Genomic DNA, 24476 nt, shown 5'->3' with positions numbered 1-24476 from the left:
TCATTATACAAATGGCTATGCCCAAATCTCTAAGTATTCTGGATAAAAGCCATTGAAATATAATTATCGCTGTGGTCTTGCAGCCTCCCTCTAAAGCCATTAGTGTATGTACTTGTCACTCTTCTAAACAATTCCATTGCTTTTTAGACAACAAAAAACATTTCTTCCTTATTATCTGAAAGACTATACATTGCTTATACATTAAATAAACATCTTGTCACTCCTTCCCTCTGCACTAAAAATATGCCAACAAAGATTTTAATGATGTGAAGAAAAAAGTACCATTAATCAGATTTCTAGAAACGGAGAAAAAGACTGACTGAAACTTAGAAATACAATTCCATTCTTGACTTACAGACAGGATAAATACAATTATAGATAGTCACCAAATTTGTGGGGGAAATGTCACCCTTTATTTGTAAGAACTGTATTACATAACTTGCTTTACAAAACCGTAAGAAAATGCACAGCCTTCCTATATATTCTGTATGTACGTATCTATTTTTCACCATAGAATCACAGAATGGTTTGGTTTGGGAGGGAATTAAAAGGTCATCAAGTCTAATCTCCTGCAACAAGTAGGGACATCTTACAAGTTTGCACAAGAAGTTAAAAGACCACAACTCACCAATAAGATGAAACATTGCTTTTGAAGGCAAGTGTGGGCATTGATGAGCTTCATTGCAATGGATGTGCAGAAAAAAATGTTACCATGTTCTCCCCCAGCTGTGGGAGCAGATCCAGCATGATGCAGAAGCACAGTGAGCAGCAACTGCTTCCCATATCCTGCAGGTGCCAGTCAGAAAGGGAGAGTGATGTCTAATTCACTGCCTGGGAGACTCCCTGGGAGAACTCCATGCACTCAGCTTCTGCTGGTGAAACAGTCACTCAGTGCAACAGAATGGGAAGCACAGGACGTTTACTCTTAGGAGGAAGTTCTCCTAGTGCACCAGGGACAGCTGTGGCCCTTGCACCTTTAGAAACAACATGCTTGGACTTTACCCAGAAGCGTCTCTCATACACTTTTAGAAATTCACCTTCTTTTCTCTGTCAGAGACACACCCTCTCCACATCATAATTCTTCATAGTTTGCTTTCTTACATTTTTATCAATTCTCTCATAGCCTTGCTTTTGTTGTTTGGTTACCAGGAATCAGGTAAGTTCCTCTGTGGGTCCGACAAATGATGCCAGAAGCTCTGCCAAAACCAGGAACCTCCTGCAACCTATTATTCCCGCTGTGCTCTGAAGCCCTTATTTCCACTTGCACCACTCAACTTCCTAGTGGAGAAACATTCTCGCGCAGCCCCCTGCTGCAGAGTGGGAGAGTGGCTGCGTGCATCACAGCCCAGCTCCTGCTGCACACTGCCCTGCCTTTTCCCACTGACTTGCTTTGCCATAACAAAAATTGTATTTTCTTTCATAGAACCAGAGAATGTTAAGGGTTGGAAGGGACCTTTAAAGATCACTCTAGTCTCAACCCCCCTGCCATGGGCAGGGACCACCTCCACTAGACCAGGGTTGCCCTGTCCAACCTGGCCTTGAACACTGCCAGGATTGGGGCATCCACAACCTCCCTGAGCAACCTGTTCCAGTACCTCACCACTCTCACAGTATAAAAATTCTTCCTAATATCTAACCTAAATTTCACCTCTTTCAATTTGTACCCATTACTCCTTGTCCTACCACTACAGTTCCTAACAAAGAATCCCTCTCTGGCTTCCTGGTAGGTCCCCTTCAGATACTGGAAGGTTGTTACAAGGTCCCCACAACAAACCTTCTCTTTTCCAGGCTGAACAGCCCCAAATTTCTCAGCCTGAAATAGTTCACCATAATTCTCTTTCTCCATCTGCAGTTCGGCCCTGAATAAAGCTCTTCTTTGATGTAAAAATTTGAACGGACATTTTACAAAGTATTCAACTAGTACAGTGTACTAGTCAGACACATACTTTGGAGAGACACAGCAATTCGTCGTGCTCCCACCAGCACAGAGCTGAGTTGCATTAGAGCCATTACAATGGAATCAGGATGAAATTACTTCTGAGATGTGATTATAACTCCCAGGTCAAGGACTTATGTTCTGTACTATTTCTTCAGGAAAACCTTAAAGGAGAGTAAATAGCAAACAGAGGAAACACTGCCCCGTTCTTCCCTGGTGGAAAAGTTGCCGCTTTGTATCCACTCCGCAAGACTACGGGCACGTCCTCCTGCAGCGGGACGCAGCGGGCTCCACGGAGGGGCTGCCGGGCAGAGCGGCGGGGCCGCGCTCGGGTGCCGCGGGGAGCCGGGCACAGACGTGCCGGGGCTGCCGGGCGGGAACCGGGCCGTCACCGCCATGGGGAACCGCAGCGGCCCCCCGTGCGGGCGTGTGCTCCCGGACAGCGCCAAAGCAGACACCGCGCCGAGTGCTCAGCGCATCACCCGACTCAGCCGTGGGCTCGCGGCGGGACATGAGCATGGGGCGAGCGGCGACTCCAATGCCAAGGCTGACTCCGATTCCGGCTCCGGCCCCGACAGCGGTGCCGCCTCTCGGCTCCTCCCTGCCCTGCCCTGCCCTGCCCTGCCCCGCCCCGCCCCGCCGGGCTGCGCTGCGGTCGCTCCGGAGGGAGCTGCCCGCCCCGCGCCCGGGCGGTTCCGGGCGGTGGCCGCTGCGGCTGTCGCCGTTCAGGGACACGCGCGTCCCGCGGTGCCGGCGTGCGCGGTCCGCCCGGCGTCCGGCCATGCTGCTGTGGCTGCGCGCTGCATGCGGGTCAGCGCTGCCCCCCCGCCTCCGCCCGCCCGCCCGCCGATAAGCAAAGCCATGACCGCAGCGCCTCAGGGGCCAGATCTCAGTTTTCTGAACGAAGAGGAAGCCAGGGCGATTTTCCAGGTGCTGCAGAGGGACGCGGAGCTCCGGCGGGCAGAGAAGGACAGAGTCAGGTACCGGCTTTCACCCCCGTCCTGTCGGTGCCCATCGCGCCCCCGCGGAGGCGGAGGGCGCGGAACGGGGTTTGCGGAGGGCGCACGGCCCCAGCCCGGCGGCGCGGGGAGGCGGCGGAGCCGCGGCCGCTTCATCCCGACGGGAAGAGCGGGAAAGGGGGCGGCGGGCGGGCGCCCCGCGGGGAAGGGTCTGCTCCGGCCAAGGTGGCGCGGGGCAGCGGTGCTGCGCGGCAGGGAGAGCTGAGCTCCCGGCGGTCCTGCCGGGGCATCGGGGAGCGCCAGAGCCTCCCGCCAGCGCCGGCTGCCGCCGGAGCCGTCCGGCCGGGCACCTGAAGCATCGGGACGTTTGGGAAATGCATATTGTGACAGAGGCGGCTCTGAGTCACGGCTGCGGCTCCCCGTGGCACCTCTCCTTCCCCGAGGAGGAGGAGGAGGCCACTTCTGTGCTTCACCGTGCCGCTGGCATGGGGTGCGGGCCAAACACTGGTACCCGGGAGACCACGGAGACAGGGAAGTTGTGCTGGACCTTGCAGGGAAACGTGGCAGCTCTGCGGCTTTTGAATCGATCCTGGCAGCTTTTGGAAACAAAGCCAGGCACTCACCTGCGTGAAAGGTAGTTCACAGGACTCGTGAAAGTGACTTAATTGAATTCTCTCTGCCTTATGGCACGTCGACCTTGCTTCTAACTCATATTTCCCCTTTGTGTAATCATCAAAGCTATTTGTGTTGATATTGAAAGCAAAGGTCGATGAAGTAATAGAAATTATGCTGGAAAATGAGCCGTTTATTATTAAAGGTTATCATTTCTTCCCGCAGGTATGACTTTTGGCACGTTGTGAAAGTGAGAGGCAGTGTCCTCTTAGATTTGCAAGTGGGCCCTTTTCACAAGTAATGCTTTCATGTAAGAGGTAGAAGGAATGTTAATTAGTAACATTTGCTTCAAGTGGGTTTTTGTACTGTGTGTTTTATATTTCAGTAAAGTGGATTTTATGATGGGCATGGTTAAATATTATGTGTCAACACTGACTTACATCTAAAACTCGTCTTAGTTTTCTGTGGCATGTGAACCTAGACTGAGTTAAGTTTGGCGATTTCTTTCTTCCATAATTTGGTATTACTTTTCTTTTTCTGATTAATTTCTGTTCCGTGTGCCTTATTATGACCCCCCGAAAAGGGAGGAAGATTTTGCTGGATGCAGGGAATTACATAGCTGGAGAGCCACAAGTTTAAAACTCTTAAAGTTTTTAGGACTAAAGCTGAAGCAAATGCATTGAAGTGTCCAATGCTGTAGAGAGTCTTGTGAAGCAGTAGCCTGCTCTTGAGCTCAAGGCTTTCACCTGCCCCCAAATTTGTATTTGTTTCTTCATCTGTGCGCTTAGGACTTTGTTAATAGAAAATGTTCTCTACGTGAAAGCTGTCAAAATAAATGTGGTATAACAGGATGTTTCTGGTTATGCTTTACTGAGATGTAGTCTATTTAAATCTCAGCTGAAGAGTCATTCACAAGTTGAGTGGAAGGTAGGTGGAGTGTTTATGACCAAGGCGCCCTACTGAAAATCTAGGTTAAACCCTGGATCTGTCAAAGGTATATGTCCTTGGGCAAGTTTCTTGCTCTCTCTTGGGCCTAATAAAGTACTTTCTTTCTCACTCCACTTGTCTACCTGGTGTTATTTAGACTGTAAGCTCTTCAGGCCAGAGGACTTCCATCGGGAGCAGACAGATTCCAGTCTGTGTGGTGTTGCCCTGTGCTACTATAATCAAAGTAATAACAGTGATCACCCTGGAGGGCCAAATCTTGCAGTTCCTATATGACCACAGTGAACTTCAGAGGCTCTAAACAAAATTGCATTTGTTCCTCTTTGTCCCGTATGCCTGCCTTCTTGTCATTCTTATTATTATTACTTCATTTTTTTCGGTTTAAAAGTTTTAAAATAATGCCTGAGAACTGTCGCAGCCCACTCCTGGAATATTTTCAGAGTGTGATTTTGAAGCTATTTGATTTATGCTCTCAGTCAAACAGGGTATATAGAAGATGCTGTGGAATGGAAGGAGCAATTTCATTAAGACTACTCTTTTCGCACAAAGTTAGTGAAGTGAGTTGCCCTTCAAACTGCTCTTGAGCGTGGTTTTGGAAAGAGCTAGTTGGAACTGGGCAGGACCAGGGAGAAAATCAGTAACAACCAGTGGTCAATAACAAACTGGTCAAGTTTTTTTCAGTGACCATCTGTATTTATAATATAGCATTTTCCAGTATAGACCAATCTAGACTGGATTGACAGAGGGAATTAAGCATCTGCTGGCAGACCAAAGTCAGGTTCTAATGACTGCGCTGATCCTGTCCATACTGTTTGATGTCATACAAGCAAGCATGTAGCTGTCTGCCAGTCTCTTAAAAGATCAATGAAGAATTGCAATTCATTCCCGATATAACTCTGGAATCCAAAAAGCAGGAACAAGCTACGTTAGTTATATTGAAAAATGTTAATGCCAGTTAATTTTGAAAGATGAAATAAGAAGTAAGGTCAGAAGATGAATTCTGACATTCTCTGTGGTTTATTCTGACTTCCTCAAATGTGTTGAGCTTGCAATTGTTTCCTGACAAATACTTTTTTTTTTCTTGTTGCTTACCTACACTGGGTAGAACCACTGGATCTCTCTTCATCCAGACAGCCCATGCCTTTATGAAATTAAGTGCATAATGGGATATTTTCTGGGAAAGGTTGCTTTATACAACCTCTCTCATCTCTCTTTCTCTTTGTAGCCTTTTGTAGAGCAGGAACGTGTGAGTTAGGTTGTCAATTGTGCGCATTTTTTGTCGTTCTCAGCTGTGCTTGGTGCTGTCCCCTCCTGTTGCTCCTGATGCCCCAGCACGTTCTCGGGTACCGTTGGCCCTTTCCTGGCTCCCTTGGCAGGCTTCAGACCTCTAGGCCTGGTCTGGGACACCTTTCAGTATAGCTTTCGCTTTTATACAGAAATGAACTGTGTGTCCTGTTGGACCTTAATTTACTCTCGCTACGGGCAGGGAGCAGAGCTCCTGCTGTCTCCTGGCCTGCTGGTTCCCGGAACTGCACTTTTTGGCTTGTTTTTCTCCTTCAGTGCCCTCTTCGTGGCTCCTCTCAGCAGTACCTTTGAGCAGCCACCGCAAACCAGCCGTACCTGCCTCCTTCTTCCTTGAAACAAGTCAGAGAAGCAGCAAACAGTCAGCTTTGGTATAACTCATATGGCGGTTCACTTCTATAAACACTGAAAATAGTTCAGAAACTTATTAATCACTTATTTAATAATTTAAAGGAAAAAATACGTATTTGTTTTGAACTTGGGTAACCCTTGCCTTCAGGTTTCTTTGCTCATCCAATCCAGTTTCATTCATAATACCAATGCAAAGAAAATTTCATTTATCATAAATGTTAGCATGGAAGGAGAGATGGAGTTAAGGTTTGTATATCAATATACATGCATTGTTCTGTAATAGTATTTGCAGTATTAAGGCAGAAGTCCAACTCAAGTCATGAAATGCTATTTTAGTAAGCTTGGTTAATGAAACTGATGATTTTACAGATGCTCATGGAAGAAGGTTCCTTGTCACAAATATTTCAGTTACAATGAGATGCCCAGGAGAAAACAGGAAGGAATACAGTATGTTCACAGTGCAGTATCATGTTCAGATGGCTCCCCAACAATTCAGTTTCCATAAGAACACAATGAATGCTCGTGCGATTATTAATACCACAGATCAACTTTCCATGTGTAATGAAATAGGCCTGAAAATCACAACATAAAAACATTCAAGATATTATTTGACTTACTGTTTCAAGACTTGAGGGTGCACTCTTCTTAAGCTTTGTTCTGCAGCTGCTGGGGACAGAAATTAAAAAAGAATTGACAGCTAATATTTGCTCCAGGTCCCAAAAGCTAAACAAAGCTGTAGGTGCTTCTCTTTTCTGTCCTTTATTGATGAAGTAAATGGGCTGGGCGAAGAGAGGCTGACTGCCTTCCATCTCTTCAGGACAATACTTCAGAGCTTGGCAGGTAGCAGAGGAACTGGCAGTCACTGTAGGAAGGCTCAGCAGCATTAGGGCATGAAGCTATGGAATTCAGAGGTGGAGCTTTTTATCTCCAAGGCAGCTCCTCCCTCTGCAGTGTGGAGAGACAGACAGTGCCCAAGCAGGTGTCATTCCAGTCAGCTTTGGGTCGCTGATGTCTCAGTGTCTGAGCACTGGGTGTAGAGATGCACCTCCACCCCTGGAACTGCATCAAGGCCCAGAGAAAGCAGCTGAGATGAGAAGAGCCAGGAGACATGGAGCCAGCTACTTAAAAGAGGCAGCAGGTAGGGGAATGTGGCATGGGAACAGGTTAGTTTGTACAGTTGCAGGCTGTCCAACTAATGAAACGGTTGCTAGATACAGTAGAAGAGCTATGGATAAATAGAAAATGCATGTAAAAGGGCACAAGAGCTCTGTATTTCTTTAATAATTAACTTCTATTTAGGAGACTTGGCTGTTTATATAATGCTCCTATTATGACTGCGTACAATAGTCTTGTGCTGTTTTTGTTTATTAGTTCTTGAGAAATGAGACATTGAAAATAAACTGAGAGACTGAAGCACAGAATAGGGAAATGAAACTGAATTGGTATTAGAGGTACCTCCTCTAATACCAATTTGCTTTTCTAGATTGTGTTTGAGAACTGTACATGTATTATGTAAGGATTTTTCTTTTTCCGGTAGGAAGAATGGCAAAATATTAATTGACAGCTCTAGAACATATCTAGTACCTCAGTCACTGTCTATGAATAGGAACTGAAAAAAAGTGGAAGGGAAATGAAGCTTTTGGGAGGGAAGAGCACTCATTCCATTTCATTTAATTTGTTTTGCTCTTTTCCAGGTTGGTTTATGCTTTTGGCGGGACAGGTGGTAGTTTAGTAGATTATTTTGCAGATGATAATGGGAAAAGATGGCAGCAAAACAAAGGTTTATTTTAATTTACCCTCAAATTTAAAGATGAAAAGCATATTAAATTAATTGGGAGGTACAGTCAGCACCACTCAGTGTTCCACTCTTGCTGACCCATTAACAACAGATGAGTGTTGTGGGAAAGATGAATCCCCTCCTTGGACCGTTCTGGGACAGTCTCTACAATAAATCACTTGGACGCAGCTATTTGTTACAGGCACACAACTGTTCTTACTGCCTCACGGCAGATCATTTACTGAGTTCATTTGTTGCAAGTAATTCCTTACTGTATTCTCTTGACTGACATTTTCTCTCACAGGTCTGGCAGTAGAAGGTGGGAATAAAATCCTGTGTTGGAAATGTATTTTTTCACCATATTCATAACTTTAGGAAGACATTTGTTGCAGAAGTGCAGACATACTCAGTTTTGTAGGTATTTGAGCATATTCATGCTTGGTGCTTCAATTATATTGCCTTGCTTACAATTTGAGGGGTCTACCATTGCAGGCTTTATTTTGTCATATTCACAAAAGTAGTCCTGTTTACCTTCTTGGAGACTAAGAATAACTTATTGGGTGTTAGAGATCTAGATTTGGGACTCAACTCCTCATAATTACAAAGAGTTTTTAAAATCAGCTCCAAAATACATGAGCTGCATGGGTGAGGAAAGCAGACAGGATACCAGGACAGCATTACTTGGGTATATTTTTGTTCCAGTGGAGCTCCCTCCCTGAACAAAGCATTAATAAAGAAATTCTTTCATAAGAGATACTCCACCTGGGAATGTTTCAGGGTGCAAGTTCCACTGTGTCGTGTTTGTGGAGGAGATACTATTATTACTTACCACTGATACTGTGCCACTGGCGTGTTTAGTGGTTTGTCAACACTTAGGAAAATAGGTCCTTGGAGCCCTGAAGGGCTAATATGCTAAAGAAGTGCAAATAGGAGCTAAAATGGCAGGGAAGACCGGGATTTAAAAACTTTTGCTCAATTTGGTAAACAATTACCATTGAATAAGAATCCCATTTTGGGACTTCCCTTGTTTGAGTGGGGGTACTGTAATCAAATGTAATTGGTAAGTTGTCTATCAAGTTTTTTCCTCATTGTGTTTTTTCAATAGTCCTGTCCTTGTGGTGGGGTCTAGACTCATGGACTGGGGCTTCACACAGGGTGAGAAGAGCAAGTAGAAATGGCCAGGGGCAGGTAGGCACTATGTGTGCCATTTTCTCTGTTGCTTTTCAGCTCTGTGCATCTGGGCTAACTAGATCAAAGTCTGTGGTGTAACTCCAGTTATACATTTTACAGAGCGGGGTCCGGACCAAAATTGCTGCCAGCTCGTTGGTTTTGTCCTTTCATAGTGAACTAATTTCAGTGTCAATCCTTTCCTCTAAAGATTTGCACTTGGTGTTTGAGGGTAGGGGGTTTCCTGTGGTGTTTGTGGTGGCAGAAGGAAGAACCTTTTGAGGTGTGTTACATTTGGAAGAGCCTGTCTGTAGGGCACTGAATGTACTTCTTTCTTTAGGTTACTGGGGCCATGTTGGCTCCTCACAGTTGCTCCCCATGGGGCTGGCAGGGCAGTGCCTGGCCACCAGGGCCTGTCCCCAGTGACACAGATGGGTGGCCCCAGGGATGGCTGTGGTGGCGTGGCAGGGCCGGGTCCCGGCTGTGGGGCTGAGTCACGCTCAGGGTTGGGTCAGTCCTGCTGATGGCAGCCAGGTCCACCACAGTCTGGTGGTCACGGGGCAGGGCTGGGATGATGGTGCAGGGCCATGGTCAAGCCAAGAAGTCATGTCAGGGTCAGACCTGGAGACAGTGACTAGGGTCAGCCATGGCCCCGTGATGGCCAGGCAAGCCAGGGGTGAGGTGGCCAGGCTTGAGGCCAAGTTGGGCTGTCAGCCCAGAGGTCAAGGCAGTGGCCATACACAGACAGAGCTGGGGATGCATCTGGGGCTGTAACTGGAGCATGGCCCAGTGGGACAGCCTGTGCTTAAACACAGCTCCCAGGGGAAGGAGGGCTCGCCCTTGCTGAGGCCTGTGGCTGTTGTCTTCACGACACCTTTCTCTAAGGACACCCAGCTCTGCTCTTCCCAAGCTGGTCCGGGTCCTAGGCAGCCAAACCCACAGGAGCGGGAAGGACGTTCTCAGGGCACTTTCACCCATGCTCATTCAAACACAGGCCTTGTGCTAGGTCTTTCGGACCATTGAGACTAATGTTTGCATTTTCAAGTGACCAAACAGTGTAAAAGTGGAAATCACAGATTATTATTGTTATTATTTGAGCTAACTTTCTGATGTCACTAGGGCTGCCAAAAATAAGACGGTGTTGAAATTGATCAGATTTAAGCAAAGAATTACTGTTAAGTCATAGGCAGACATTTTCTAAGTCCAAGCTTAATGGTAAAAGTAGAATTTATTGAACTCTGTCGATATAGGTAAATTGACCAGGCTTCAAGAATAAATAGGTCAGACGCAGCAGAGCAGGCAAGCACTAACTACTGAGTAGACAGTCAATATGAGGAGTTATTCTGGAATAGCTAATGCAGAGCAGTCCAATTTTTTTAGGTTTTCCATGGACTTGTGACCCAGTTACTGTCTTGTGCACTTTGTAGGAAGTCTGCACACTTCCCAGGTTTGATCTTTCCAGTAGTAATGTTTCTATATTCTCAACACCTTGTCTCCTCCACAATTCAAGTGCAGAAGTTAAATTAGTAATTGACATTAGTTGAAATTGGAAATTGACATTAGGTGGAAGAAGACAGCTTTATACTTAGCTTATACTAAGCAAGCAGAGAGATGTTGAGGTGTCTGTATGAGGAGAAGAGAATGATTTTCTCATGCTGACAGCTTCTACACACTGTGTCCCAACACCTTCAAGTCCTTGCATGTATTTCAGAGCTAGTAAATTGGTTATGCCAGAAATTCAAAGAAGTGTTTCACAGAAACACATCTGATTCAAGTTCAGAGTGTCCCACGCATACCAGCACAGCTGTTCTCCAGTAGTGAGAGTAGAGCTCCTGTGCTCAGGTTACGTGTGTCATGTAGGCCTGTCAAAGACTGCAGCACCTGCTTTCCATAGTGAAGCCTAAGGTGCTGGAGTTTTGCTGGATTTGGTCCCCAATGTACTCCAAACTCCCATGTCCATCCAGACAGGCAGCACTTGCACCTCCCGCAGACATGGCTCTGGGCGAGGCCTGGCTAACAGCTGGGAGCAAAGCTACTTGGGCTGTGTGTTAGGACTCCAGCTGATGTTCACTGGTTTCTGTCAGATACTGTTTTGATGGCATTTAAAATTGTTGTGTGTGTCCATCTCCTTTTCCTCTTTTAAATTTAGGTTTTGTCAGTGGTTTGTGTATACTGAATTTAATTATCCTTTAAAATCTTTTTACTCTCTGAATCTAGTTTTCAAATCGAGTGGAGTTTGGCACACTGGAGTTTTGAGTTTGGGCACGGAGACCCTATTTTCTTTTCTGCTCCAGAAATTTAACACAGGGCTATATAAACTAAGGCCTGATCTCAGTTTGGTCTTTCAGGTGTTCGTTTTAAATTGAAAAATTACTTATTTCCTTGGAGCTTACAGTCTGAAAAAATTCACTACGTATGTATTTCATGCAAGAAATTCATTAAAGCAGGTCTTTGGGACTTGTTCTGAGGACACGTGCATCTAAAAGTTCATATGAAATGTATTTCTAATCCTTCTTTGCAGCTAAATTATTATGTTAACACTGTTAACTATAATAAACTGTATTTAAATGTCTGCATTTTAAACTCCTGACAGAAACGATCTCCTTTTTCTCAGTCTTACCTCAGAAATAAATAAATCCATGTACTGGTACCATATTAACTGTGAACAAACACATCAAAACCACAAAAGCTAAGAGTAAATGATGGAAAGTACTGTCTGCTTACACTTTATAGCACATAAATTACATGGATTTTACTTTGTTGTTGGAATAGTCAGGGAACTGTAACACTTCTGCTTGCCGTGTCTTTGGATTTTTAGATCAGTAGGGGTCTGAGCGCAGAAAGCTGCAGTCAGGAAAAGCTGCAGCAATGTGTCTGGGGTGCTCTGCAGTCTGTTTCTTTCCGCATTATAGACTTGTGTATTCTTAAATACATATTTATATGTGTATATGTGTGTTCTTTAATATATGTAAAATTATATACATGTAAATATAATATTTTAAAGTGATATTATACTATAATATTTCTATTTCCAGTGGAAGAGTTGTGATAAACTATGAGAGTCTAAGGTACTATAGCAGAGGTTCTCTGTGTAGGTATATATTACATACATGTACATATATTACATACATATAAGCATTACATTTGCAGATGAACAACACCCACTGTGTCAACTTTTAAAGCTTATATTAATTCTTATGACCTCTTTCCTTAATTTAAAGCAATGTAAATGAGGCTTTTGTAGTGTTACAGTAATACATTAACTGTGTGCAGGTACACTGACCTGTCTTACTTCTGTTGTCCAGAACTGTAAACCCTGCTCGATGTGAGACTGTGCACAATTATCTGAGATTGCAAAGGTGTATTTTGAGAGCCCTAGGCTTCAGGCTTAGCTCTGTACAAGCAAATGTCTAAGCCTGTTTGGAACCTCTCAGTTTTAGAGCTCTGTCCAGACCCATGGGCCATCATACACAAACCTACTTGTAGAGGTGAGGATATGCTCCTAATTTGAAACCAATTCCCCTCTTTCAATTTCCCCTCTTACTTGGCCTGTGTTTTGTTTCTGTTTCTTGGGGATTTTTTCTTATGTTGTTGTTAGGAAAGGCTTTACATAAAGAAAGTCAAACAATAACATGAGGAAGAACATCTGCATTGTATGTCTTTGTAAGGCAGTTAAGTTTATAATATGTGACTGAGCTGTAAATTACTTGCAATAGACGACTGTCTCTTTGCATGCTATCAATATTTATGAAAGTTGATTGTAATCAACTAGCAGCTCTACCCTGGAAGAGTAAATATGCCTGCTGTTAATCATTTGCTTCAGATTTATTGAGAGACCTGATCCTCAGCCTTTCAACCCATCATGTGGTCCACATGGAATACATCTTACATTTCCATGTAAGATTTCTGGGACAGAAATTCAGGAGCTCAAAACTTATTCCTGGCATGCAGTGTTTCTGGACTGAGACTACATCTATACTGCAAACAAATCAGAATCTTTACATTGAGAATTATATCCATTGCCCCCATTAGCATGAATTCATATTAATAGAAATTCCTACTAATGAAGTAATCTCATTAGAGACATTAATTACTACCATCTGAAGCTATGTGACACACTTTAATGATGATAGGTGGCTTTTCTTTCCATTGCATCATAGATTTGTTTTGTTATTACCATATAATATTGGTAGGTAGCTTGCAAATATTAACAGTATAGTAAAGTAACACCCTTTTTTCTTGACTGTTATTTGTAGTCTCCAGAGACATTGTAACTAATTGATAAAACATTCACAGAACAGAGCTTTCCCCTGTTTTGCACACATTGTGAAGGGAATGGCAGAGAGTCAGCCCACACTGGAGAGTCACCTACAGCTGTGACATTCCTAGCAGTATTCCATCTCATTCATTCTTCGTGACCAGCTGCCCAAAGGACTAAAAGCTTTCATTTTCTAAGTATGTATAACCGCTAAAAGATCTGTACTTACAGACTTCTCTGGTTTTTCCAGCAGGGCTGAAATGATGTTTTCACTGTAAACTCAGGGTAGCTGCTAAAGAAATAGTTTCATGTTAAAAGTAATGTTTTGAGGCATTGTTACACCTTGAGATGCATGATTAATCACCCTCAGCTCCTGTGATCTCAATTTTCAATGCTCTGTATTTTGAAAACTTAACTTTTTGAAGACACTCATTGAGCTTCTGATTTCAGAGCTTTAACTGAGAGCTTCTGATTCCTGAGCTGCCAGAACAGAGGAGTTATGTAGTCAGCATGAGAATTAACCTTTGTTCTTGCCCTTAGAACATTTTCTAGTTTTCCATTTCAAAGGAAAAGTGTCATTCCATGCTCTTACTCAGGAAAGCAGACAAAAGCTTCAGGGGGAAAGCAGTGTTGGACTTGGTGAAGGAAAACAGCAGCTAGTGTAAGTATATTAATTTCACATAGTTTAATATGAGAAGTTAATGTTTTGGAGAAAACAGAGGTAACTTTTGGTCACTATACAGAGAGTGCTTAAGTTACAGTATTGTAGACACAAAAGACACTGCGACTTACAGAGTAGAAGTATTCGATGTGCACTGGGAGTCCAATGAGAATGTGTCATGTGTGCTCACAGTCTCACTGTCTTTGTGGGTTGTGTATAAGGAATGCACACAATGCCACTGGATTAGGCTATCTCAAAGCAGATGATCACCTTTAATTTAAAAGAATACATTTGCTGAATAGAGATAGTGTAATAATGTCAGATTATTCTACTCTTTAATTAAGAAGAGGAGAGGTTGAAATAGAAATGCTCCCCGTGAGCAGACAAGGTAGAACTTTAGTAAGGGAAGAAGAGATGTTCTGCCTTTAACTCACATATTCCCTGACTGTATCCCTGACTTAATGTGTGAATCTGATACCTATTCTCAGAAAAGTGTTCTAAGGACAAAATTATATTTCTGTTTGCAGGTATCTGTTTATGTAGCCCTACTTGCTGTTTGAAAGGATACTTCAGGGCGCATATCAAGATCATGTGCAGAAGTGAGATCTTTGTGTTTTAAGTACTTCTGCCTATTAAATGTACAGTCTGGGAGGAAAAACTAGAGAAGATTAATTCCCTTTTCACTTTCTTCTGTCTTCTGTGTCCTGGTTTTGCACATTTCCAGAATCTAAATATTTAGGGATAATTGTGAGCTGGCAACTTCATGTGACAATGAAAGTGGAACTGAAAACATATCCCATACAGTTCAGTGCTGAGCACCCCTGGCCTTCAGGTGACTGTTTCTTGGCACTTCCAGTTGCTCCTTTCCGTTCAGGGGTGTCACCACTAGGGGACTCCCTCCCGCAGCGTGACCTGATGCCTGTTCAGGAGAGTGAAAGTCCTTCCTTTACATTCATTGGTGTTTGGGTCCTGGTCAGTAACAAACACCGAGCCCACACACTCTTTGTTCTTCCTTGTTGTGGCCCATCCTCTTTGCCCATGCACATCTACAGTTTTATTGGTCACACACTGAGATAAATACATCTGAGGGCAACTTAGTGAGTTAATGGGCATTTTAAAATGAATACATAATAACAAAAATGACAAAAGGATGAAAAGGATGAAGATTTAGAAAGAAAACTGGTATTTCAGGGGAAGACAAAATTCAATATGGGTGGTTGATTGGCAACGACATAGCAAGTTAGATTCAAGCATTATTGCCAACACATTTTGTTCATCAAGCTAGAGGAGACCTTGATTTTTCGAGAATTACTGCAGAAATGTTAATTTTACAAATATCAAATAAAAAAGAAGTGTGTTTTCAGTTAGATCTTTTTACATTGTCTTGTAGTATGTGCAACCAAAACACAGGAGTAATTTTTCCTCTGTGATTCATCTACTTGTGCATAATGTGTCTTACATGTAATAATGAGGCTGACTTGGTTCATTTTCATTAGCCAAACACACAATAGTAAGAAAGAAAAATAAACAAAAGATGCTTTAATGTGAGTAAAAGTGTACCATCTACTAAGAATAAAGACTGCCTAAGAATAATGACACACCTGTCGGGTGTCTGGTGTACTAGGAAAGAGTGTGTTGACTCAGTATCACTGTTTTTCTTCTTGGTAGGACTAACCTGTCACAGGAGCTTCTCTGGCACCTTGGAAACCAGAATGTTGTCATTATTGCTATTATATGTTTCCAGGAAATGACAGATAATATTTTTTTTCAAATTACTTCAGCTGTGGTAGCTTTTGCCTTTGTCGGTAGTACTTTTTTCCCCCCTTTTTTCCAAATAAGATGATAACTTGGAAGTGTGTCTTTAAATTATTTTCATAAAATTAGAAGGAACTATAAGTAAGAAAATATTATTGCATATGCATTTTAGAGCTACTCATGGCTGTGATAACAGTCAGTTTTCTAGAAAAATAGCTGATTATAGAAATTATGGAGTTGTACTGTTCACTAGTGCAGCATGATGTATAAAGCAGTGGGAAGGGGATAAGTTGAAGTAAAAATTAGGAAAGAACAGGTTTTTCGGGCACTGTTTTTTAACATCTCCAGCTTTTTTTTCCTGACAAAGCAAGGAGTGTGAACAGAGTAAAGAGAAAAGCTTGGCTTAGGTTACTGTTTCTGCATGTTATCTGCCCTGCTGTAGTTTTTATCTAACGCTTTCAACACTGTTTTTATCTGCAATTCTTTCAGCCTTGTCTTTTCAGACACTGAGAGCTTGATCCAATGAGCAGATTGGATCTGCTTATTGTTCACCTGGTGCCATTCCTCATTCTTCGTAGTTGCTGTTTATTTGTTCTCTTATGAAGTGTGTGGTAAGAGTCATTTAGGGCCAAATCCTCCTCTGCTAAATTCAATAGGAATCATAATTTCTGCTTTAGCAAAAATGGGATAGAGTTCTTTGTCCCCTGCAAAAACCAGCATTGTTCCCAGATGTCCTCTTTGGCAACCCAGTTTCTACTACCTTGAACACGTGTTCTTCTCTATATTCAGGGTGAAGTTGGTAAAGAAAATACCTTTCCTCTTACAGTAGCATTTAAAGCTCCTTATTATCCTAACAGGAAGTGGCAGAGGAGGCTACCCATCTATTAACAGTATTTATGATAACCCACATGAAAGTCTAGTGCATACAAACCTTTAGGTTAACTTTTCCCTGGAGATGTCTGTAAGAAATACTGGGACATCCTTGTGCCAGTAAGGAAGAGATGTTTTTTAAAACAGTGCGAAGAAATTGCTCCTGAGTGATTCATTAGTTTAGATGCTGTGCAGAATAATAGATGGGAAGAGGTAATGAGCCTGTGAGGTCATTTAGGATTGCTGCCTGCTCTGGTTTGTGGAGCAGTCTCCTGTAAGTAATCCTGGGAATGGATTTGCCTTCAATCCCACAACAGTTTGTAGGTACTTTTCCCAGTAACAAGGATGTTTTCTCCACTCAAAATGTAGTAGCTCCAAATGTACAAAAGTAGCTGTAGACAAATGAGGAATAAGGATAGATGGAGCAGACTGGAAGCAGGATTAGTACATTCAGTTTAGAGGGCAGTAGATGTTTTTGACACTCCTATGGAGCAGTGGCTCAATACATAATGTGTAATCCCGAGCAACAATAAGGCTGCCTCAGAGGCAGATTCATTGCAATACTGACTGCAGATACCATCTCCTGCTGTAATTGTTCTTGAGACGGGCTTTCCTTCTGGCTCACAAACTGTCATTCATTAGTATCATGAGGGGGCATGTAAAACTTGACAGTAGCATGTAGGTATGTAGGGAAATGATGTGGTTTGGCTGGGAATCATTGCAAGGGAGAAATACTTACTAGTCATGCGATATTGCAGTTACATATCGTTTATCATATTACTATTATTCGTTGCTCAAATAACTATGTACATAGGGTTCCCTATATGGGCCTGCGTGAGTGCATAAATATAAATACACACAAGCAGTTTAAAGGATTTATTTGATGAGCTGGGGGTGACAGCACAATTCAAAAGCAGCACATTCACGGATAAGAACTACAGATAATGCCAAGCACGTACCAGTAAAGACTTTACAGTATTTAAGCATTAAAGTCAGTGCTTGTGCAAGACTTCATTTCTCAGTGCAAGGCATGTTCGTGCAGTAGCTGGTATGGTCAATGTTAGAGTGGTTGCGCGGTTTCTATACTTCCCCTTTGCTCTGGAATGCGCAAATGTGCAGCAGATGCCTGTTTTCATGTCAGTCTGTCGCTTCCCCGCCGCGGGCGCTGGGCTGGCGGCTCTGCCCCGGGAGCGGGCTCTCGGCCGTGGTGCCGGCGGCCGCCGCTGGGGGGCGCCAGGGCCCCGCCGCCTGCCCGGGAGCGGCGGTCCCAGCGCCTGTTCCGGCCGCGGGATCCGGCCCGGCCCGCTTCCCAAAGCCCGCGGCTGTGGGTTGTAACAAATGCTCTCCGCTTTCGGGGCTTCAGCAGAACTGCCACGGGGCTGTTTCCCGGGCGGTCCCTGTGTCTGCAGCCACTCCTCGAGCAGCTCATGCCTTCCTCTCTGTGCTTTTACTCCTCCCAGTATCTTGGATCCCCTTTGGTAAGGCCAGAGGAGTGAGGTCATGGAGTTGGCTCTTGAGAGCACATTGTTCGTCCCCTCGTGTTTCACATCAGTGCTAGGCTGTGTTCCAGGCTGCACAATGCATTTACGGTGTTTAGTCACTCCCATGGTGCGGTAGTATCTGGGATGATTAACATTTTTGCCTTTGTAATAAGTTTATTTGGAATGGCTAGTACTCGTGCATGTGGCTGTGTAATCTTCTTCAAGGGAAATACTCATTTCCCAAAAATGTCTCCCTCCAGCCTTCCTGTCCATCAGATGCCACCAGATGCATGGTAGGGCCTAGTATGGACAATGAGCTCTATAAATTCCATATCAAAATATATCAATTTCCAGACTAGACGTTTAATTTTAAGTTTGTTTTTGAAGAAGTATTGTCTCAGATGAGTTTTTATTTAAATTGATAACTGAAATGACTTATGTTCTCTGAGAGCATTTGTATTCCTAGACACAGATTTTTACCACTGATCAAGGAGGCAGATTTACATGAAAGCCTTGCTCAAAAATTGGTGTTGCATCTCCAGGCTGTGCACAGAGTCTTGTTTTGTTGCCATCAGAATCAGTTGGGGTGTGGATTTGCTGTATTTGCATCTATACTTTCGACACTAGTGTAATGTAATTTGAAAACAAGTAACTGCAGTATTCCCACTCCTTTGCAACTGTACCTTGTTCTTTTGTGTCCAGCTAAACAGTTAATTCCTGTGACCTCTTGGTCTAAAAGCTGAACTTGCTACTAAATATCTTCTTCAGTTGCAGCCACGTGTGTGGCTGGCTCAGGCTGCACCTCAGTGTAGTAGAACATTCATACTCAATATTAGTTGCCTCCATCCGTATTGAACACAGGGAGAATCACTATGCATCAAGGAAAGAGGAGAATGTGATAAACTTGTTGAACATGTTGCATGAATATCTATTAGCTGAATTCACAACTTACTGTTCTCTTTTGCATAGAAAGGGTGTAGTGAATGCCTCACTGTCAGGGCATCAGTGATCTTCCTCTTGAAAATAAAAATAATCTTGTTATTGCTTCTACTTAAATGAGTGAATAAGTATCTCAAAAATTGCTTTCTTTAGAGTGTTATTTATTCTTACTTGATTATTGGATCGACTAATCTTACTTTCAATTAGTTTTAGAATGCGTGTGAATTGCCTTATTCTTGCAAGGAAAAAAGATGCGCTTCCTCAAGGAAGAGAATAATGCAAGCATATGAGTCATCCACTTAACCTGGTCACATAATCTCATTTGTTAAACTGTAGAATGTTGCTGTCACTAAAACTTTAATGTGGTTGCTGTGAATGTATCACGTCTTGCTGACTTTGTAAAAGTCGTTATATGTAGAGATATACTGTAAATACTTTAATGAACAATAGGGAGGGTTCCTAATGATGGGCTTGTAATACCTAAAATGGCTTAAATTTTTTTTTTTTTTCCTTTTTAGCAAGCTTCTTAAGAGAAAGAAGTCCAAAAAAGGGCTGCAGGGAGTGACTGGAGAATGGTTTGAAGAAATAAAAAGAAGAAAATTTCAGAATTACATTGATGTCAATAGAATGCTAAAACCACCATTAGAGCATCAGCTAAGGAAGAGCAAAAACACCAGTGAGTTGCATTTGTCCATTTCCTTATCACCAAACCAATGTCTTATAGCATGTCAGAGTGTAATAGTTAAGGAGTTTCTGAAATTGCACCGAGCTTCTTCTCATATCATAGTTTTACCAAAGATATATTTACAAAATGGGTATGTTTCTTTAAGCAGATTTTGTTAAAAGCAGAGCTGGGATTCACAAGAGAAAATCCCTGTTATTGTTATGCCATAGTTAGAATCATAGTACGGCCCAGGTTGGAAGGACATCAGATGATCTTCAGGTCCAACTTTTCATAGGAAAGGGAACCTGGATGAGATTATTTAGTACCATTTGCAGTCACATCTTGTAAACCTCCAGTGATGGGGACTCTACCATATGCCTGAGGAGGCTGTTCCAGTGATTAATTGTCCTCCTGTAAAAAATTTCTTTATTAATCAAAATGAAATTGCTATAATTATGGTAAATACAGTGGTAATTTCCCAGTCAAAGCAGTGATGTTTGCACTGTATAAAAAGGTTGTGGTTTAACCCCAGCTGGCAGCTAAGCACTACATAGCCACTCACTCACTTCCCCACCTTGGGAGGGGGTGAGAATTGGAAGGCTAAAAGTGGATTGAGATAAAGAGAGTTGATAGATAAAGCAAAGCCACACACACAAGCAAAGCAGAGCAAGGAATTCATTCACCACTCCCCATGGTCAGGCAGGTGTTCAGCCATCTCCAGGACTCCATCACATGTAACAGTGACTTGAGGAGACAAATGCCATCACTGTGAACGTCCCCCCCCTTCCTTCTTCTTCCCCTAGATTTTATATGCTATATTTAGATTTTATATCCCTATGGTATGGGATATCCATTAGGTCAGCTGGGGCCAGCTGTCCCAGCTGTGTCCCCTCCCGCCTCCTTGTGCACCCCCAATCCACTCACTGATGGGGTGGAGTGAAAAGCAGAAAAGGCCTTGGCTCTGTGTAAGCCCTGCTCAGCAGTAAGGAAAACATCCCTGAATTATCAACACTGTTCTCAGCACAAATTCAGAACATAGCCCTGTATTAGCTGCTGTGGAAATAATTAAAGCAGCCAAACCCAGCACATTCTCTACTCCTTATTCCATACCTTTTGCATCATACTCAGGTCCCACACTATCCAGTATATCCCCATTAACCACCCCACTGCCTTCCCCTTGCCCCTGCTCTTGCTTGGACTTACCCGCATACTGCAGTCTCTCAGGGGAATACCTGCTCCAAGTAGAGCCACAGTCTCTCCAGGGATATACTTGCTGCAGCATGGACTTATCCACAGCCCCAGTCCATGTGAGGTGCAGATGCTGCCCCTTGCTATTTTTATAAATGACACTTAGCTTTCATTTCTGGGTTTGCTTTCTCCTACAGTCATTGGATAAGCCATGTTCAGGCTGTTGTGTTGTTTCAGGCATGCGGTGTTTAAAATGGAAAAGAAAATGTAATGCCTTATTTCTGAGCGAAGTCTTGTTTCCTTATATTCTCCAGTTCCCTGTGGTGTGTAGCAGACCCTGCTGCTTCTTTCCCTGATCTGTGAGCAATACTCATCCTCACCTTCACAGCAAATGCCAGCTGCTTTTACAGGCAGACTGAGTTTATGTTCCATTTGAAGAAAGCAAGTCATAACCTTCCCAGAGAAATCATTCACAGTATCTTGCATTGAAAATACAGTTCTGATATGCAATTTGTAGCAGAAAAAAAAAGGTACTCCAGTGGCCACAGGAATCCCATAGTAAGGAATTCTATGATACAGAGGACACATTAATCTGAATTAGTGTTATGTAGTTATGTTACAGTCTGTTAAGTCGTATATTCTGGATTGTCACATTCATATTTCTTACAAACATGAAAATAAAGTGAGTAATGATTGTGGGTGGCTCAATTTTCAAATGTTTGATTTGCTTATATTTTAAAACAGTTATGATTTTCGAGTGATTGAGTGCTGATTACTTTCAGAAAATCAGCCTCATGTATCCCATGTTCATCATCCAAAACCAATAATACCTTCTGAAACGTTAGACCTGTTTTCTAGTTAGTCATTATAAACCAGCATGTCACATAGTCTGTCCAAAAATGTCAAAACTGGATTTTCCAGACATAAAAGGTAAGCAAAAGAAAATTGTTTATGAAGACATAACATTTATGTATATTTTAATACTGTATTTATTAAGAACTTCAAACAAGTCTACTTTTTATCATGTTTTTAGATCATAAAGAAATAAAAATGTCATCCCGCACAAATCCTCAAGCACAAAAGAACACTTCAGCTTCTTTTCTGGGGTTCAGATCACCTTTTGCTTGGCTTTCCTCCTTTAGAAAATCCAGGAAAACCCAGACTCAGAAGCAACCACGGTGAGCTATAATCAGAACATACATTACTTCCAGCTTTTAAAAAGTCTATGAATTGTTCTGTGTTTTGCTTAGAAAACTTTGTTAAATTATTTTTCCAGTCTCTTGCTTTTCACCTCATTGGGAAGATTGGGATTTTACTTGGTCATGTAATGAGAGATTATCTGTATTGTATCAGAAGAAAGAGGACTAAGTCACAAGTAATAGGCAGAGTCTCTTGGCTAAATCTATTTTGTTCAGGTTTTGCATAAAGGCTTAAAGTATATGAACGACCGTAGACTTAGGAGTAGCTGCAGCCTATTTAGTTCCCTCTCAAGAGGACACGGTGTAAGGTGCATGGGGATCTGGTGCCCTATGGCTGTGATACAATAGGAAAGTGTAGCTTTCCCATGTCATGGCAGAGAGTACCGGCCCCAGGCAGCTCTGCTGCATCAGTTCCCACCACATCTTGCCCAGAGGCAGCTTAGAGGCAGCCCTGCAGCTTTAGTGCCAGCCAGGCAAACCAGACGGCTCTTGGCACTTTTGCCTTCTGTGCTTTGTCAGTGCTTTGGTTTCAGCTGGATCTGAACCAAAGATGGTCTCATACGCAGGTCTGGAGCTGCTGTTTGAAGAGCATCCTTCTCCTTTGCCATTTCCAATGTAAAAGGTGCTGTTCAGAGGGAATGGGGTGGGGGAAAGCTACAGCCAGGCTGGTTAGGCTGCCTGTTCTCTCTTAACTTTTGTCCTGTATGGCCGTATGTCAGCAACAAGTGAATGAAGTCTTACTATTCTTCTGTGCATCTTAGGGTAATGCTTGGGACTGGCAATCACAGGTAGAGCTGCATTGTGCAGTGCTGTGAAATCTAAGTATAAAGGTGCAAAATCTTTGGTACAAAAAGCTGATTTTCACTCAGTGAGTCTCAGTTTGGTATTCTGGTCTGTGCCTGGGGCTCCATGCTGGCACGATGGTAAGACAAGGAACAGCTGTAATAAACAATGAGAGGGAATGTAAGCCTCTAAAGAAATTATGATTAGTCTGATATGTAGGTTTTGTAACAGAGCAGCTTGCTATTGTGGAGTGTTTGTATCAAAGCAGAAGATTTAAGGAGAGGTTTGAGTAGAGGCTGTGAGGTTAGCTTTGTGGATGTTCACTGGTAACTATTCTCTTACATAACAACACAACAGAAAAAGAATATGCAGTGTTAACACTGCTCCTTACCTGTCATCTTCTCCTTCCTTTTTCTTGTAACCTCGTAATGCCCCTCATCCTGGAACACAGAAATGTTGGGCCACAGTCTTCCCTGAAGAATAAAGGGACACTTGTGTAACTGAGAATCAGATTTCACGGGTGCTTTTTCCTTGTGAACAGTGAGGTAGCCAATGCACACATGAAGGTCTAGGCTTTGCTGTACAATCTAAGCACTGAAATGATTTCTTAATTTAAGAAGGCAAAAAAACCAAACCGTGCCTACTCATTGCATCAGCTTTTTTCCTGTGTGTTTATCTGGCTTTTCCATGGAAAATCTATCGTATCTCGGGTTCAGATGCCTTTGATTTCTGACCGAGCATAACTTGAAAAATAAACAAGTCAATCCTGACGTGTAACTGAGCTGATTGCTACATTTTCTAGTCACGCCTCTCTGTTGAAAACTTCCCCCACCCTCTTCTAGGTGTTGCCGTGGCATGTGGTTTGCTTTATGCATAGGCAAAGCACTGAAATAATCTGCCTCTCTCCAGGTAGAGTTATTTTGGAGAGCCAGTGAAACACTATAGGACGCAGCACTGTAAATCCTTGTAAGTAAGCCTAACTGGCAGAAGCTTTTCAACGGCTAAACATTAATGGCTGGTTAGAGGGTCCTTTAAGTTCTGGAGAGACAGTTTCGTCAGCTGCGGTGGTGTTTTACTGTGAGGATAAATTATGGATGCTGCAGGAAGGAGTGCGCTTACATGGAGATACAGAAGATGCTAATAAAAGGTTTGTAACTGTAGTCTGAAGGCAATGAAATGTTTGCTCACTTTTGGTTCAAAGGTGTCAGTGTTCTAGAATTCATCCTTATTATTTTCTAATAGGTAAGTGCGATTCATCCTGGTCAAAAATGCTGTTTAACTGTGTTTTCAGCATATGTGAGTTATGCGTTTGGTTTTTAGTTGGCTTCTTATGTAGTTCTGATAAGAATAGTATTGAAGAAAATGGATTATACTGACATCAGACAGCTTGGAGGTAGCCTGGGGAAGACAGGTGCCTTGCCTCTGTGGAAATACTAATTTGCAGCAGATTTCAATTCATGGATTTTTATTACTGTTACCAGTAGTGATAGTCATCTTTTACTTTTAATCTTACATTAAAAAGATACATATGTATGTAAGTGGAAAAGTATAAAACATAATTTCTTGTCTTCCATACTAAGTAGTATTTTCCAGATGGCAAATATTTCTGAACTTGAACATCAATTTAGT

The 24476-nt window shown here is 42.8% G+C and overlaps 1 protein-coding gene across 4 annotated transcripts in view; it reads left to right on the top strand.

Moving 5' to 3' along the window:
• Positions 1-2317: 2317 nt before the first annotated feature.
• The window catches only part of EXPH5 (exophilin 5), a 34985-nt gene continuing 12826 nt past the window's right edge, over positions 2318-24476 (top strand). Inside the window, exons 1-3 of one of the 4 annotated variants that reach the window (XM_032099326.1) lie at positions 2318-2916; positions 19532-19689; positions 21899-22043. In XM_032099326.1, the coding sequence (XP_031955217.1) occupies positions 2333-2916; positions 19532-19689; positions 21899-22043 (887 nt within the window). In that variant the 5' untranslated portion in view covers positions 2318-2332. Of the gene's footprint in view, positions 2917-7094; positions 7244-19531; positions 19690-21898; positions 22044-23756; positions 23995-24476 lie in introns of those variants that run through there. The other 3 variants (XM_032099328.1, XM_032099329.1, XM_032099330.1) reach the window with 3 other exon arrangements.

Source organism: Corvus moneduloides, chromosome 2 (genome assembly GCF_009650955.1).
Source record: "Corvus moneduloides isolate bCorMon1 chromosome 2, bCorMon1.pri, whole genome shotgun sequence".
NCBI lineage: Eukaryota > Metazoa > Chordata > Aves > Passeriformes > Corvidae > Corvus > Corvus moneduloides.
This window is presented reverse-complemented; position numbering and strand designations above follow the sequence as displayed.